This window comes from Hipposideros armiger, unplaced genomic scaffold (assembly GCF_001890085.2).
Source record: "Hipposideros armiger isolate ML-2016 unplaced genomic scaffold, ASM189008v1 scaffold_266, whole genome shotgun sequence".
NCBI classification, from domain to species: Eukaryota; Metazoa; Chordata; class Mammalia; order Chiroptera; family Hipposideridae; genus Hipposideros; species Hipposideros armiger.
This window is the reverse complement of record NW_017731616.1, coordinates 2123996-2140062: the sequence shown is the minus strand read 5'-3', so window position 1 is coordinate 2140062 and position 16067 is coordinate 2123996. Positions and strand designations below refer to the sequence as shown.

The 16067-nt window shown below is 55.1% G+C and overlaps 2 protein-coding genes across 2 annotated transcripts in view; one reads left to right on the top strand and one right to left on the bottom strand.

Annotated features, from left to right (window-relative positions):
• Window positions 1-316: 316 nt before the first annotated feature.
• On the top strand, window positions 317-3587 carry DLX2 (distal-less homeobox 2). Its single transcript, XM_019656791.1, is given in 4 exon segments — window positions 317-775; window positions 777-1017; window positions 1492-1676; window positions 2172-3587. Coding segments are annotated over 4 exon segments (984 nt in total). The 5' UTR covers window positions 317-619; the 3' UTR covers window positions 2574-3587.
• Window positions 3588-14992: 11405 nt separating this feature from the next.
• DLX1 (distal-less homeobox 1) overlaps window positions 14993-16067 on the bottom strand; it is a 3465-nt gene continuing 2390 nt past the window's right edge. Inside the window, exon 3 of the mRNA XM_019656792.1 lies at window positions 14993-15069. Coding sequence (XP_019512337.1) covers window positions 14993-15069 — 77 coding nt within the window. The remainder of the gene's footprint in view (window positions 15070-16067) is intronic.

Sequence of the window (16067 nt, the reverse complement as noted above, 5' to 3'; positions counted from 1 at the left end):
CCTGCCGCCAGCCACCCTAACTCCCCACCCCACCCCCAGCCCCTCGCCTGGCTGCTCACGTCCAGCAGCAGCCTGTCTGCACCCGCGACCACAGCAGCCACAAACGCCAGCCCGGTGACACCCCCCGCCCCCTGCTCTACGTTCTTGTGCGCCAGTAGCCTCGCGGGCTTGGGCTTATGATTGGCTGTTGCTAGGTGACGTCGCCTGCGCTCACGTGACGAGTGTTAAATGCCTAGCCTGCTGGAGCCCGCCCCACAGACCACCGTAAAGCAGCTGCGGGCTGCTCACCTGCTCCCGCCTCCCGGATCCCCGGTCCGGCCCCGCCACCCCTGCCCCCTCCACTGCCCGCCCCCCGCCCGAGCTGGCACTGGGCAAGGAGCCGAGCAGGCCGAGAGGCGGAGAAAGGATGCGGCCGGCGGCAGCTGTCCCGAGCAGTGCACGGTGATCGCCTCCCCCGGAGGAGGAGTTGCCTAGACCGTTGCCACATTTCTTGTTTTCCTCCCCACCCCACCCCACTCGTAATTACATTGGCTGCTAGAAGGGACCCGGAGAGACGGAGGAGGCGCCTCGCTTTCCCCCTTGCGCCCGCTACCCCTGCTCTTTCCCGTCCCGGGCCAGGATGACTGGAGTCTTTGACAGTCTGGTGGCTGATATGCATTCGACCCAGATCACGGCCTCCAGCACATACCACCAGCACCAGCAGCCCCCAAGCGGCGGCGGCGCTGGCCCCGGCGGCAGCAACAGCAGCAACCTCCACAAGCCCCAGGAGTCGCCCACCCACCCTCCCGGTGTCCACAGCTACCGACAGCAGCTACTACACCAATCAGCAGCACCCGGCGGGCGGCGGCGGCGGCGGGGGCTCGCCCTACGCGCACATGGGTTCCTACCAGTACCACGCCAGCGGCCTCAACAACGTCCCTTATTCCGCCAAGAGCGGATACGACCTGGGCTACACCGCCGCCTACACCTCCTACGCGCCCTACGGGACCAGTTCGTCCCCCGCCAACAACGAACCTGGTATGTATAACGCTGGCGTCCAGGGTACCAAGTCGGTCTAACTACTAGGACGGGTGAGATTGAAATGTTTGGCGCGGGAACCCCTCCGGAGCCGTGGCCTTTCACGCTACCTGCTCCCGGCCCGCCCAGCTCCCTTTACCCTTCTCAACCTCCAGTCGGCCGAGGGTCACCGAGTACGTCCCACGGTCTTCAGCTGGTCGGACCCGGTGACCTCAGGGGCCGCGCTGTACAGGCCTCATGGCAACCTCATTTCCTTGCCACCTGCTTTTGCTTTCTCTTCGGTGTGTGCCCGTCTCCCCCTTTGCTGGAAGGCCAAACTCCCGGGTTCGATGGCGGCACCCGTCCGCGCGTTGCGATGTTGCACCTAAGAGCCCGCCTCCCGGCTCCGGACTCGTCCCAAGCCCGGCCTCTCTGCGGGAGAGAACTCTTGGGCTCCCTTGGTTGCGCGGTTCTTACAATTCCGTTTCGTTACAGAGAAAGAGGACCTCGAGCCTGAAATCCGGATAGTGAACGGTAAGCCAAAGAAAGTCCGGAAACCCCGCACCATCTACTCCAGTTTCCAACTGGCGGCTCTTCAGCGACGTTTCCAAAAGACTCAGTACCTGGCACTGCCCGAGCGAGCCGAGCTGGCGGCGTCTCTGGGCCTCACCCAGACTCAGGTGAGGGCTCGCGGCCTGGGAGGGACGAAGAGGGCGCTGGTCTAGGACGGCCGGGAAGCAGGCGGATTCAGGACAGTGTTTTTCAAAAATATTTTTTAAATAATTTTAAAGATTTCGAAGCCCGCGCCTTGAGCGGCCTAAACTTCGACACTCGAAGCCGAAATCTCCCAGAGGGAGGACAGGGTGGGCAGAAATCCGGTACCATGTTGTCTTTCCGCGCGCTACTGATGAAGCGGGTAAAATAATTGGCCCTCTGACCCCCTGCCGCTGTCACCACCACCACTGTGCACGCACACCGGCTGTCTTGGACTTTTTTGAGATGACCACGCAATGGAGTGGGAGCCGCGGCAGCCTACGAGGCCTCGGCACGTGACCCGCCCACCTGCCCAGGGTGCCCGGTGCTCACCTCTTGCTGGTGATCTTGCTACGCTTCCTTCCCTCCCATGCCCGGTGCCGAGTTTCCTTCACTAACGCGCGGGTCCTTTTTCCTCCAAGGTCAAAATCTGGTTCCAGAACCGCCGATCCAAGTTCAAGAAGATGTGGAAAAGCGGTGAGATCCCCTCGGAGCAGCACCCTGGGGCCAGCGCCTCGCCACCCTGTGCTTCGCCGCCCGTCTCCGCGCCAGCCTCCTGGGACTTCGCGCCGCAGCGGATGGGGGGCGGCGGCGGCCCCGGCAGCGGCGGTAGCGGCGCGGGCAGCTCGGGCTCCAGCCCGAGCAGCGCGGCCTCAGCCTTCCTGGGCAACTACCCGTGGTACCACCAGGCCTCGGGCTCCGCCTCACACCTGCAGGCGGCGGCGCCGCTGCTGCACCCCGCGCAGACCCCGCAGCCGCACCACCATCACCACCACCACCATGGCGGCGGGGGCGCCCCGGTGAGCGCGGGGACGATTTTCTAACCCCGGGGAGACTGTGCCAGAGACTGAGAGCGGAGACCCGTTATCCTCAGTGCTCGCCGAAGGGTCCCTCCGGCAGGCCCGCCGACGGCACGCACCCCTCCCGGAGGTTGCAGCCCCGCAGGGCCTGCCGCAGGCCCTGCTCCTTCGTGGGGCAACCGAGCGGCGGGGATCTAGAAGGCTCCTCTGTTGGAGGACCCCGGCAGCGGCGTGGTGAAGGCCGCGGGGCCAGGGCCGCCTTTCCGACCTGAGCCCCGCCTCAAGACTTGACTCCCCTCCCCTCTCCGCCCCGCGAGGCCGGCCGGCGCCTTCCTCGCCGCGGGCCGCTTGCTGAATCCCGGAGAGGGACGCCTCCCCCGCCCGTGAGGCTTCCCCAGCAATCTGAGGCTCCTTTCTCCTTGCCCGCCCCCAGGCTCAGCGCAGCCGGCCAGGGTTATTGACCTCCGGGGTCCTGCCTACCCGCCCGCCCCCAACACCCCTTTGACCTCGGCGGTCCGCCGCTTTTTTTCTGCTCTGCGGGTTCCAGCCCTGGAAGCCCCATCTCTCCCCCGCCTTAGCTGTCCCCCAGGAACGCTCCCTAAGCTCTCTCCTCATCCATCACCAGTGGAGTTTTTTTATTTTTATTTTTTTAAAAGTTTAGGTGCCTTTGCGGATGACCTCATTTTGATGTTGAAAAAAGTGATTTTTTAATATGTGGACACTGCAAAAAAAAAAGTGTTTAAATTATCTTTTTTAAAATCTATTCAGGATTATTAGCCTGGACTTCGACATAGAGTTTGTAAATAAAGGTGTCTGTGCAGATTTTCCCACCAATTTATTTGTATAAAAATACTCATCTTTTCAGACTTTTTTGTAAACCCCCACTTGTGAAAACTGCGGTTTAGCAGTTATCTCACCGTCCGGTTTATTTTCCCTTAAAATTTTTTCTCAGTTAAACTAAGCTACTGATCTGGATTTGTTTTATCTTATCCTAAAGTCTTTGTTCTTGAAATGAAAGGTATTTTGGGGTTATTTATTATGAAAACAACAAGCTCTTAATGTTGATTTTACAATATGAAGAGATTATTTAAATAAATTATTGTTTTCATTGGATGTGTGCGCTTTTTCCATGGTGTCACGACCCGGAAGCTCCAGCCGCTGCCCAGGCGGGGGAACCTGGTCAGCCAAGAGTGACATTTACATCTTTCGGAGGCTGCCAGTGCGGCTAGAAGAGGACGGGCACACTCGGTTCAGGGACCCCGGAGGAATGTTGAAGCTCTGCCCCCACCCGCGTCCGGCGCGGGGTTCGCCAGCTCGCGGCGCAGTGAGTCAGTCAGCGCCCGGCGGCTCCAGCCTCCGCCGGGCGGGCCCCTCCGGCGCTGGCGCCATCGCCCAGCGCCTGGGCGGTCTCTGTCGCCCCCGCGCCCCCGGTGTTGGCCAGGCAGTTCCTCCGCGACGCCGCCGGGAACCTGCAGTTGGAGCCTAAGAGCTGCTGAAGCCGGGGTCAGACCCCTACATTGGACCCTCCCTTCTGTTTGCCCTGCAGCCCTTCTAGGGCTGGCTGAGCCGAGGACTCAGCGAGTCACCCGGGCCCTCGGGAGACTCGGTTGGCTGCTCTGGAATGCAGGGCGACACAGGCGCACAGGGCTGCACCAGCACACATGCGATCACACACTGTGAATCTCGCACTCACATCTATACTATTACACACACTCAGTCACACACACATACTGAATCACACTCTTACACTCACACACATGAACACGACACAAGTTAATGCACACTCACACATATTGACATACAAACTCACATATGCACACTCATGCACACTGACACGGAGACTGATGCACGTTGCCATGGGAGTGGCATCCTTCCATCACAGTCTCCAAGGGGAAAGGTCCACACATCATTCAGCTCTGCTTTCCACCTTGGGTCCGACCCAACTAGCTTCCAGCTTTGGAAGTGATCGTACTTTCTAGCATCCCCTGCAAAGTCCCTTTTCTTGAAAGCCCTGGGGCCTACAGTTGGAAGCTTCCTGGCTTCAGTTACTAACCGTGTAACTTTGGGGTACTCGCTTAACCTCTCTGTGCTGCAGTTTGCAGATATATAAGATAGGGTTTTATAATAATAACAGCCATCTCAGAGTTGTGAGCATTTAATGTGGCAATGATGTTCCACAGTGCCTGACACATAGTAAGCACTCAATGCATTTTTGCTATTCGTAGTACATTGTTTAATCCCAATGCTCCCAAACAAGGAGACTTTACTTATGCCTGAAATTATGAGGCCCAGAGTTACCCAGAGGCCTTTCCAACCTCATTTTGTGTGGAAGAGCAGCACTCTAGGACTGGGAGACCTCCAGCCCTTTCCAACATAGAAGCATGAACTTCAGGCATCCCCTCTGAAGGGAACAAGCTCCCCTGGAATGGGGGCAGGGGGCAAACCAGAAAGCCCTGCTTGCCATATCTAGGCCTCCTCTCCTCGAGGATGGTAATTCTGGCCATCTTTGTTGTGTGTCTTCAACGCACCTCTGCCAAAAACCATGTCTGGTTTTCCTAGGCTCAGTGGCATCATCCTGAGAGGAACCCTGACTTTTTGGTCAGATTGTTTTGGGTCCTGCACCGAGCCTGCTTTACAACAGAGTATGATCCAGGGATTTGGGGCTCTGGGGAAGGCAGGGAGAACTACACAACCTAGTGTCCATTTGCATTTCTGCAGAGTTTTCCCAGGCTAGGGGGCCTGGGCTGAAGCTCACTGACACCGAGATTCTGATTTCCCTAAGCAGCTGCTGCCTAGCAGACCCCCCCCCATTCCTGTCCTCCCTCCTGCCAGCCCCAAATTCCATGGTTTTCTATGAGTGCCAATAGCTGGTGCCAGCCTTCCTCCTGCGGCTGACTGTGCCCTCCTCTCCTTTGCGCGCACTCCCCTCCCCCTCCTGAAACCAGCAAGGAGAGACGGGGCAGTAAATTGGCTGGTGTCGAGGATCTGCAGCAGACAAGATGATTAAGAGGCCTACGCCGGAGCGCCCGGGGCAGGGAATGTCAGCCCAAGTTGGAATCACGCAACAGGCCTTGGCATGAGCGAGCCTGGGAGCCGGGAGGGCGGGAGGCTCCAGCTCCGGGGTGGGCCGAGGCCCCACAGACTCGCCGGAGTCACCGAACCTGGCACCCCTGCGGCGGCGGGGTCGGGCCGGGCCAAGGCGCGTCTTTTCCCGGGATGTCGGGGAAGCAGAGGGCAGGAGGGTGCAGGGGCCAGAGGAAGGGGGCGTTTCCGCAGATGAGAAGGGCAAGGAGAAGGAAAAGCGAGGATGCGCTGGGGTCCCAGAAGTGAGGAGGCGGAAAGGGGGAGGGGTGAGCAAGGGGAGAAACAAAGCCGGGCTTGGGGAGGCGGGGGCTGGCTCCAGCCCCGCCGGGGGCGAGGCGCTGGCAAGCCTTTCTCACAGTCTTGCGGCCCGCCGGGAGACGCAGAGCCCTGTGATCAGCCCGCCACAGCGCAGACTCGCTCCCCCCGCGCCTGCCTGCACTCCCCAAAGCGCGAATGAAAAATGAAAATGGGAAGCAGCGATCTCGTCTCCCTACACTGGGAAACTAGCCGCACTCGGAACACACATAAATCTTCATTGTAATCCCCTTTCCATTCGCTCGCGTGAAGTATCAGACCAGAGACAGGATGTGACAAGCGCTGGGAAGCCGGGGAGGGAAGCCAAAGAGTGAGGGGTGCCGGGCCCATTCCGCTCCACCTCCTGGCAGGATTGCTCGGAACTCCAGCGGAGCGCTGGCACTGAGTTCCAATTTCTAAGGCAGGCAGCCGGGGCGCGCCCGCACCTTCTTTCCTCCCATTCCTGTTCCCCCACAACCCCAGCGCGCGCTCCGCCGCGGGCCAACCGGCCCTGGGTACTCTGCCGGGCGTAGACACACCCCCTCCTGCAGCCTCGAGTTCCCGCCGCCCTCCCCGCCGCTCCTGGGCAGGGGAGGGCAGAGAAGAAAGGGAACGGATCCCGGGCCTAATCAGCGCGGCTGCTGCAATGTGGGACCGTTTAGGAGGCTTCCCCTCGGCCTTCTTTCAGGATTACTTGTGAAAATTGTGAATATCCGTCCTGTGTAAGGATTTCCGAGACTGGTGGGGCGAATTTGGGGGGAAGTATCAGGTTTGATGGAGGCGGAGAGAGTGCGGGAAGACTGGAGCATTGTTTACAGTTTTGTGGTTGAAGGGGGGAGAATGGGCAAAGGGAGGTAAAAAGAGGAATGCGGAAGTGGTCGATGGTCCCCTCCACAGTTAGAAGCCCTCGCGAAGAATGATGTCGGGGAGCAGAAAACCCCCTTGCCTTTCTAAAAAGTCGTCCTCCCTGACTGTAAAACCAAGGAGCAACCAAACGCCCCCACACACACACGCCCCCTGCCCCCACTCCGACACCACCTCTGGCCTCCCTCCGCCGCGTCCCAGTCCAAGGCGCTCGCTCAAAAGTCACAAGCCAGCTGCTTTCCCTTCCGGCAACAGCGACCAACAGTGCCTTAAACCTGTTGTCGGGTCTGGATCTCTTTAAGAATGAAGCTATAGATCCTCTCTTCCTCCTAAAATATAGGCCCCTTTGCATTCGACATTGGGGCCCCGGATCCGGGAAGCGGGTGGGTGGGATGCGTTCCTGCGGTCCCGGGTTCCTGCGCGCCCCTGGCCAGGTCCGACTAGTCTCTCCGGAGACTCGCGGGCTCTGGCAGAATCAAGTCACCCAAAACAGCTCCAGGAAAGCCTTTCCCCGACAAATCCTCCCTCCCTCCCTGGGATCTGACCCGCAAGCTTCACCCGCTGCCCCGCCCCCCTCTCCCTAAACACACCAGCGCGGGCGGACGCAGAGACCCCAAGTCCTTCCAAGGCCCCCCTGGCGGGAGTTCCCCTCTCGGGGACGTGTTTGTCAGTGATTGCCACATTACAAGAAGTTACATTCCGCCCTGGGGCTTGGGGCCGGGCGGGGCGGGGGAGGCAATATGTTTCAAGAAAAGAAAGAGCAGGCAGGTCTCTGAGCAGCAGCTCCCCGGAGCCTCCAAGTGAGAACGGAGGCACGGTCTCTAGATAGACCTTCCTTCCCAGGACCGCGTTGGGCTCCGGCTCCTTCCTCTCCCCCTGGTTGGGCCAGACCGCAGACACTGCGGGGTCTTAGTAGTTTGCAGGCTGCGTGGCAGCGCTCCCGGGATTCTCCGGAGGCCCGTCTGGGGGGATCCTCAGGAGTCCTGGTGCCACCGGCTGCGTCCCTGATGGGGGTTGGGCCAGAGCAAGGAGCTGGGGCGCAAGGGGCGCAGAGTCGGGGAAGGTGGAGAATGGCTTCAAGAAGCGGGCCGGGGCTGCAAGGGCAGCAGATTAGAACTTCAGGGAAGGAGAAGCGGCAAGGAGGAAGGAAGAACTGGAAGTGGAGCGCGCTGGGGGTAACCTCAGAGCTCAGACTGCGGCCGGCACAGAGCAAACATGGCGGGCTTTTGGCACTCCCGCTCCTCCCCTCCTTTTTGTGGTCCAGGAGTCTAAGACACCGTAGAGATGAAATCGTCGCTTACGGAACAATGGGGACTTCTGGCCTTGGAACCCGACTGAGTCCGGGCGGCTCTGGGCGGTGGCCGCGCTCCCGTGGGCTTCTCCAGCCGGGAGCCGCCGCGTTGCCCCCTCCCCTGGGGCAGCCCCTGCCCCGCCCCGCCCCATCCCACCGCGGCCCTGGCCTTGGATTCTTAAAGTCGCAGGGTGTCTCAGTGCCCTAGAGAAGCGCCGCCCAAGTGGGGAGTGAGTGTTTGGGGGAGGAGGGGGCGCGCTATCTCTGAGCTATGGAGGCCAACGAAGAGCCTAGGCGGTCGCGGGGCTGGCCTCAAGAGTCTAATTTAGCTCTTTTTCTCCTCTTCCCAAAGCCTCCAAATAGCAGGCTCGTTAACGCCGGCACTTGGCGGCAGCTAGCACTCTGTCTTGGAGTGCTAAGTCGCCTCACAGCAACTCCTCAGTAAGCCAGCTGCCCCATCACCCCGCTCCCCGCCTTCCTCCCCCTGGGCCCCGCCTGCAGATTCCAGGGCCCCACCCCGCTGCACTGTGGAGGGGGTTTGCAAGAACCCGGGAAAAGGGCCGAAGGAAGGAGGAGGGGAGAACTGTAAAGAAAAAGAAAAGAGAGGTGTTGGGAGGGGGTGGGGATCCGGCTCAGTCACTTTCTTGCTCAATTGCTGCATTAAGGGTGGGTACCGGGGGCCTCCGGGCCATCCAAGCCTGGAAGAGCAGGCACGAGGGGAAAGGGATTCTCTGCCCGACCTGTTCACGGGACAACAGTGAAAATTTGCCTTGGGTGGCCAATTCTTTCATTTGCCCCTATTAAAAGAAAAAGCCCAAGAAATTCAATTAAAGCTACCCTAGCCAAGGCGCTATTTGAGGCATGAATGTCTCCCCTAAAGCTGCAGTAATCATGTGGCATTAGACACTTCCGGAATCCTATAGCCAACCTGAAAAATCCCAGACCCCCTTTTTCCCTAATTTTTGCTCTGATCTGTAATTTTATCCACATTTGCACTAGTTTGAGCATTCTGGCTCTCCCATCTGAAAGCCTGCAATTACTATATAATTCTTCGCAATTTCAGATGTCCTAATATGGACTGTAATTTTTGCGCAAGACAATTTCCTGCTATTTCAAGCATCAACATTGTCAAAGTTGTATGTACATAATAAATGGGAATATCAATGCATAGTTTTTAGCATAACATCTTGACTCCTCGATAATTATATCCGTTCGGAGCCTACGCAGAATTAGCCTGAATTGCATGGTAACTGCTGCTGCTTTAAAATTTTTAAAAATTACTCATAATTTTCCCAAAGATTACCAAGATCTCGAGTGCACAATGTCATCAGCGTAATGAAGAGTAAACATTTATGCTAATAATCTGCAATTTTTTTCATCAGCTATAAAGACAGAGGCTATATAGCCGAAAATTTCAGTCCTATTCTGCAAGCGCAGAGCTGCAAAAAGCCTGCGGCGCTCGGAGGCGCCTGGTCCTGGGGACCTCTTTCCACTCTTTACTCTCTGGATAGGAGGATGGGACTGGGGGATTCTTTTTGGTTTTCTGGTTTTGTTTTTCTCTGGTTTGGTCGGTTTTGTATTTCCTATTTTTCCTTTTTTTTCCCCCTTCTTTTTTTTTTTTTTTCGCCTTTTCTTTCCTGTCATTCTCCCAGCCAAAAGCCGCCTTCGACCCTTTTGATTTGGTGTAGCAAAGATTGTGTCCAGATTATCTGAAATTGACACTGAAGAAGGTAAGGGTGGAAACCGGTTTCATTTTTCAGAGGGTTGGAAGGCTGAGCTGCGTCCGCCGCCGCGGCTCCGGCTCCCGGACTAGGAGGGTGGGGGAGTGATTATGTATGCACCAGCTAATTCTTCCATCAAAACTTCTTGTCAACGATGTTAGGATTATTTTTTTTTCCTTTTTACAAAAACACTTGATGTTTCAGGAAGTGTTAATCCCTGAAGGTTGGGGGATGAGGGCGGGGGGTAGGAAAGGAGTGGGTGGGGGGACATGTTTCTTGAGCCTGGGGAAGGTACCCTTTAGAGCCCTCTGCCTGTCTACGCTGGAGTTGGGGTTTGTTGTGGAGCTGGGGCTTTCTTTGAGTCATGGAAAGAAGGGACCCTTACCCTCTGTACTGCATTTGATGAAAGTTCCTATGGCCGTGAGGGATGAAGAGCGGAAAAGTTCGCTTGAGCCTTTGATTTCAGGCTGATTAACCTAGGCGACGGGATGACAAAAACTAGAGAATTCTGAAATTGGTTTGTAGAAGATACAGAATGCAGGAGATGGGTAGAAGGATAAAAATATATAGCTGGGGGCCTGGGTTGCTTCTTTCCATCCAATTTTTCTTGAAATCAGGCATCTCAGGTTCTGTAGCCAGCACCCAGACTTACCTTTCCTTAGGTGACAGAAGTTGATGATTTCTTTAAGGGGAGAGATTTAGTTAATTTCCACATCAAATAACTCTAAGAATAAATTCATGCTTCTGTGCATATGGGTGGAGGGAATTTTTAAACTTTTTGTGGAGCTTAAAATTAGCCCAGAATAGGAAAGGCTGAAAAGCCATCCAACTCAGCCCTGGTACAGAGCCCCCCCAAAAAAGAAATAAAAATAAACCCTGATAGTCCATGAAGGAAAGCTGTAAACTCTATAAACATGTTTTCCACTTCATATTTTTTAAATGTCGCCTAAATTTAGGAGCTGTGTTCTTCCACAATTAGAATACTACTTGCAGGACCACTCAGTCCCAGCTTATGAAGCCCAAGACCAGTGAGGAGGGGGCTGTGGATTGTTGCTTCTGCCCCTCCACCCCCACCCTTACCCCTTTTTAGAGCGAGTGTGTATGAGAGAAGATATTAAAGAGGTATCTGTTGTTTGGCAATTTTGCTAAGTCTGTCTTCATTACTTCGACGCTGTGCATTTGCTAATTTGGAGCCCCGGCCATTGACAAGCTTGCTCCATACACCTGCAAGCAATTTGCCGGCTCCGGTACCGGAGAATTGCAGAGATGGCAGCTCGCACCTATTTGATTTTTTTTTCCTTTTCTCAATGCACAGCAAATTTGGCTTTCAGTGCGTTATCTCTTTTGTTAATGCAAAAAGATTCCCTGGGCGAAAAAATTGCTCATAATTACCAGAGAGATGGGGAAACTGCATTAGAATAAATAAACCTGAAATTACTGTAATTATGTTGTGTTTGATGGCCCGGCTTGTAATCAAGAAGAGAATACAGTGAAATGATGCTGACCCTCTTGGGTTTGCAGCTGTATGCGCACTTTGGGGTCTTTTTTTTGCAGAAAAGAGTCATTTTGATAATCATTAAGCTGTGTGTAACCTATTTCAGAAGTGTTTTAAAATGAGGTTCACATTTTTTGAACAAGGGGGAAAAAAATCCCAAAATTACATTTTGCCATTACAGGCTCATACATAAGGAAAGGTTGTGTTTTCTAAGTGACAATTGTTAAGACATAATATTCGAAATCAGTGTTTAATCATTATAATGAGGTATTGTTAAAATATAACCACCTTTAGATTATTCATAGTTTAATTAATATACTCATTATGAAAATCTTTGAATCAGATATTTGATGAACTACTTGTCAGTAACAAGGCAGCATTAATTAGGCCTATATTGAGATTAACATTTTTTAAAAAGTACGACCGCTTATAATTATAATAGAGCCTAACTAAAAACCGCCTTCATTGAGCTAAAACTAATAATTTCTCTATTTGAACTGTTAGCAAGAGATTATTAAATTAGTATAAGCTAATATCTCAAAGTATTAAAATCCGCTTGACCAAATAGATTTTGCCTGTGGCTTCAGGCATTGGGCCCTGACTGCCGTCTGGGGAACCAGAGTCAGATGCGTGAGAGAAAGCTGCCAGAATCTACCCGTCAGCAAAGTCACATTTCGCGGGGTAACCAAATCCAGGAAGGTCCCTGCTCCCGTGCCAGAGCCCAGCCTGGGCAATGAGTTGCAGCTCATTGCAACTCATCAAAGGGGTTGCAGCTTCAAGGCCCGTCCGCGCCCGCATCCTTTCTGAGGTCTCATCTCTCCCATTAGTGCTTCAGGTTCTGAGGGCCTGCGGGAGAAGAAAAGCCCCAACCCCAGGCCCTGCTTTCTCCATACCGTCTCATCCCGCCACTTCCCCTCCCTTTCCCAAAGGGCGTCGGAAGAGCCTGGCATATCTGATCTTTCACCAGCACCAATTGAAAAATGGGTGCTTGTCACAACACAGATCACTGCCTTCTCCGCTCCGCTCTCCAGAGCGCTCTGCAAAGGGCCCACCCAAAGGCGGAGGGCCAGCCCCCCGCGGGATGCAGTGTCAGAAGGCTGGTGCGAGAGAATTGGGAGTAGGTGAGAGCAGCTGGCGGGGCCCGCAACTTTGCCGAGCTTCCTCCGCTCAGCTACGGGACCTGGAGTTGAGACTAAGCTGAGGAGCCGGGCGGAGGAGAGTATTAGGCTGGTTCTAGCTGCTCCGAAGTCACGCTCTTTTGGAGCGAACGGATCTGAGCGGTCCACTCAGGTCCTTAATGGCCTGGGGACTCGACTCAGCCAGTTCTCTGGTTCCAACGAGTCAGCAGAGCCCACCTGCCCCTCCGCACCTCCATTTCTCCCAAGCGCAGAGAAAAGTCCGGGATCATTAGGCGGGAACTGGCCTCTCCTTGTGTATAGGGCCAAGTGGGTGGGAGTGGCTGTGGAAGGGCCAGAGTGGCGCCTTGGGACTGTCCCCTGAAGCTCACTGATTGATTGGAGGGTAGCTTGGCAGACGTATCCTTCCGGCCCCTTTCCGGCGTCTGGCCGCGTCTTTTCCTCGTCGGGATCCAGCACCCTCGGGGCAAGCAAAAGCCAGGAGGCCAGATCCCCGCGGAGGCGAGGGGGCCAAGGCGGGTGTCTCTGCGTCCAAGCTTCTAGGCCTCCCGCGAGGTGGCTGGGCTTGGGGGGTACCCAGATCTCACCCGCCGGCTGCCTTTGAGCTCTGCTTTGATCTCCTCTCAGCCGGCCTTCAGTCTCTTTGGTTCCTGAGCCCTGGCTCTGCCTTGCCGCACCTGTTCCTGATCCTCCTTCCCAGGGACCGTGTCCACTACCCTTCTAACCCAGGTAGGGATGAGACCCCTAGGCGGAGAGGCAAGGCATGAGGAACGGTCCCAGAGGGGCGCCCTGCGGGCTTTAGCCCCTTATCCTGGTATGTCTGGAGCCAGGAGTCGCTGCCCCTACATTATGTATCCCCAGACGTGGGAGTCTGGCCGGCCCCCAGCACCCCCTTGACACAGCACACTAGACAGCAGCTCTTTCTCGAAACCATAATTTTACTGTCTCAAAGAAACTTTACAACTTATTTACAAAGTCCTTTCCCCCCCCCAAGATACAAAGCAATAAGTTAACATTCTCAATATAAAACTAAACTTTGACATAGAGAACACAAAACACGGTTGATTTCAATTGATCACATTTTCCAAATTTCACAAGTAAAATGTCAAGATTCTCATTTCACAAAGCATCAGGTTTTACAGCCACACACAACGGAACGGGAAAGAAAGCTAAGCTTGTGCAACATGTTTACAGAACAATAATAATAACAATAATAATTAATAACAATAATACTATGTACAGCGATTAGATCCTGCACTGGAGACGATGCGTTCAGGGTGGTGACTGGCATTATTCTGGGGTCCAGCCTCTGGGGATTATTGTAAAGCTGTTTTTGTCTTACTATAAAGCCCACTACTATAGGGCACTAGCTCACGCCTGCCTGTTTTCTTCTCACCACTGCCCTTCGGTCCTCTCTTTCTCCTGAGGAGGGAATTCAGATTTTCTTTCTTGTCCAGGCAAGGAGGCTAAGCGTTCTTTTCAAGATGAGAAATTGTGTTGACTTCATTTCTTTCTTCTTAAAATAACACAGGACATGTAAAAAAAAATGCAAGTAATTCGGCTCCAACCTCTACTAGCGAAGTACAAAAGTTATTGTATAAGTTAAAAATCACCATGTCCTCCTTATTCGTTTTTTCGGTGCGTTTAAAGTAATCGGTACATATGGACCGTACGCTCCTCGTGCCCTACAGACTCGTGAACTGGCCAATATTCAGCCTCAGGCGAAGTCCATTTCTCAATAAATAAAAACCCCTCCCTCCAATTTCCCCCAGTTCCCCGAACGAGCTACACAGATGTTGAGGCAGGCCCAGGAGAAGGTCGGAAAGGACAAAACATCCCAGTATCCGGAAACGGGCGGCTTGGTGGACCGCGCCTCCTCGGACCTGGTGACTTTTTCCAGAGGCTGCAGAATGAGGACAGCGGACAGACGAGGACCTCGACTTCGTCAGCGCACAAATACAGAGCGAAAGGAGACAAGAGACGGAAAGGACAGAAAAAAGCTTTTGCTTTTTCTACATTGCTTTTGTTTTTTCCTGATAGTCCACACAGCTGAGGGTCTCGGGCCGGGTTAATCGGGCTCGTCTTGTGGCAACGGCTGTCTCGGGTGGCTGTGCCTGAGCTCCAAGGCCGCTATCTGCTGTCACCTCGCCGCTCAGGCCGGGGTTCGGGCGAGGGTGTGGGCGCCGGGGAAGACGCGGGTTGAGACCACGCGGGGCTCCGAGGAGGATGCGGCGGGAGTCCCACCTTCACTGTTCCTTCTTCTTTCCCTCTGGGCCTTTCTCCGGGTCCAGGGCACGCGGATGGGGTGGATGGACCGGGAGGCGGAGGCGCTCGGGCCAGGGGAAACAGGAAGGAGGCTGGTGGGTGCGGGTGGGCAACCTTACATGAGCTGGGGTTGCTGCATAGCTTCTTGGTGCGCCGAGGGGTACCACGATGTGTAGCTGGGGATGTAGGAGCCTCCGCTGCCGCCTGAGCCCTTCCCGGATGAGGAGTTGGGGTTCCAGCCGGGTGGCACGGGTGGGGAGCCGGCAGACAGTGCCCGGCCGTTGGCCAGCGCGTTACCCTCCAGAGCCGCCCCACCCTGCTTCATCAGCTTCTTGAACTTGGAGCGCTTGTTCTGGAACCAGATTTTGACCTGCAAGAGCGGACAACAATGTGACCCGAGCTAGGTACATTGTGCCTATAGTGGTTGTGGGGGAGATAAGGTGGCTGTGGGACAGCTAAAGAGTATATCCTCCCTGCTGTCCTACGGGACCCGGCAGCTCCCTGCTGGGAGAGCAGAGCACCACCAGCACCACCACCTCCAATTAAGAAGCAAAGGCTGGGAAGCTGCCGCCTGAGGCCGGCAGGGGCAGCTCTCGCAGAACCAGGGGGCGTGGTAGAGAGGGGTGAGCCGGAATACTAGGCCTTCTCCTGCCAGGGACTCAGCCCAACCCTGGCAATCGTCTGGAAAAGACACAGCGCCTGCACAATATACAGTCCTCAATTCCAATATGAACATCAATAAAATAATCGAATGGAGGAAAGGAGGAAATAAATTTGCAGTGCGACCCGCCCTCTCTTTGAGCCATCCTTTCTGCCCTTGAGTGAATTGGGGGCTGACTGAGAAGGCCAGAGTTTTGTTCAACTTTTCATTTGGACTTATATCAACCTTTCCTTAGCGTCTGTGTGTTCTCCCCAGCTCTGCTCCAAATCCTGGCCCGGAGGTTGGAAACCCGCTCCAATCATCATCAGAACGCCCATGAGCTCGCCGGAGTCTTAGAAAACTCCTGGAAGAAAGGTCCTGTTTCTCCTCCAGGGTTTGAGACTTGGGAGGTGAGAGGGCAGAGGAAAGGACCTCCTCCCCGGAGGAGGAGGGAGACAGCGGCTTGGACCCAGGCCTCGAGTGATTAGCCACACACTTTAAAGGCAAAGAAGGGATTAAGCCCCGTGTCTATTGTTCCAGTTGTTCGGGCACGTGTGACCTCACAGTCCCCAAACAAAACGTCTAGGGAAATCCTCCCTGAGCCCTAATCAGATTGGGGGTGGGGGGGAGGGCAGTGCGGAGTACTGAGTGCAGCGACACAGCCAGGTCAGAGAGAACAAGGGTGGAAGGAGAGACGCTGTGAGAGCCATCGGTGGTGGGGTCTCTCT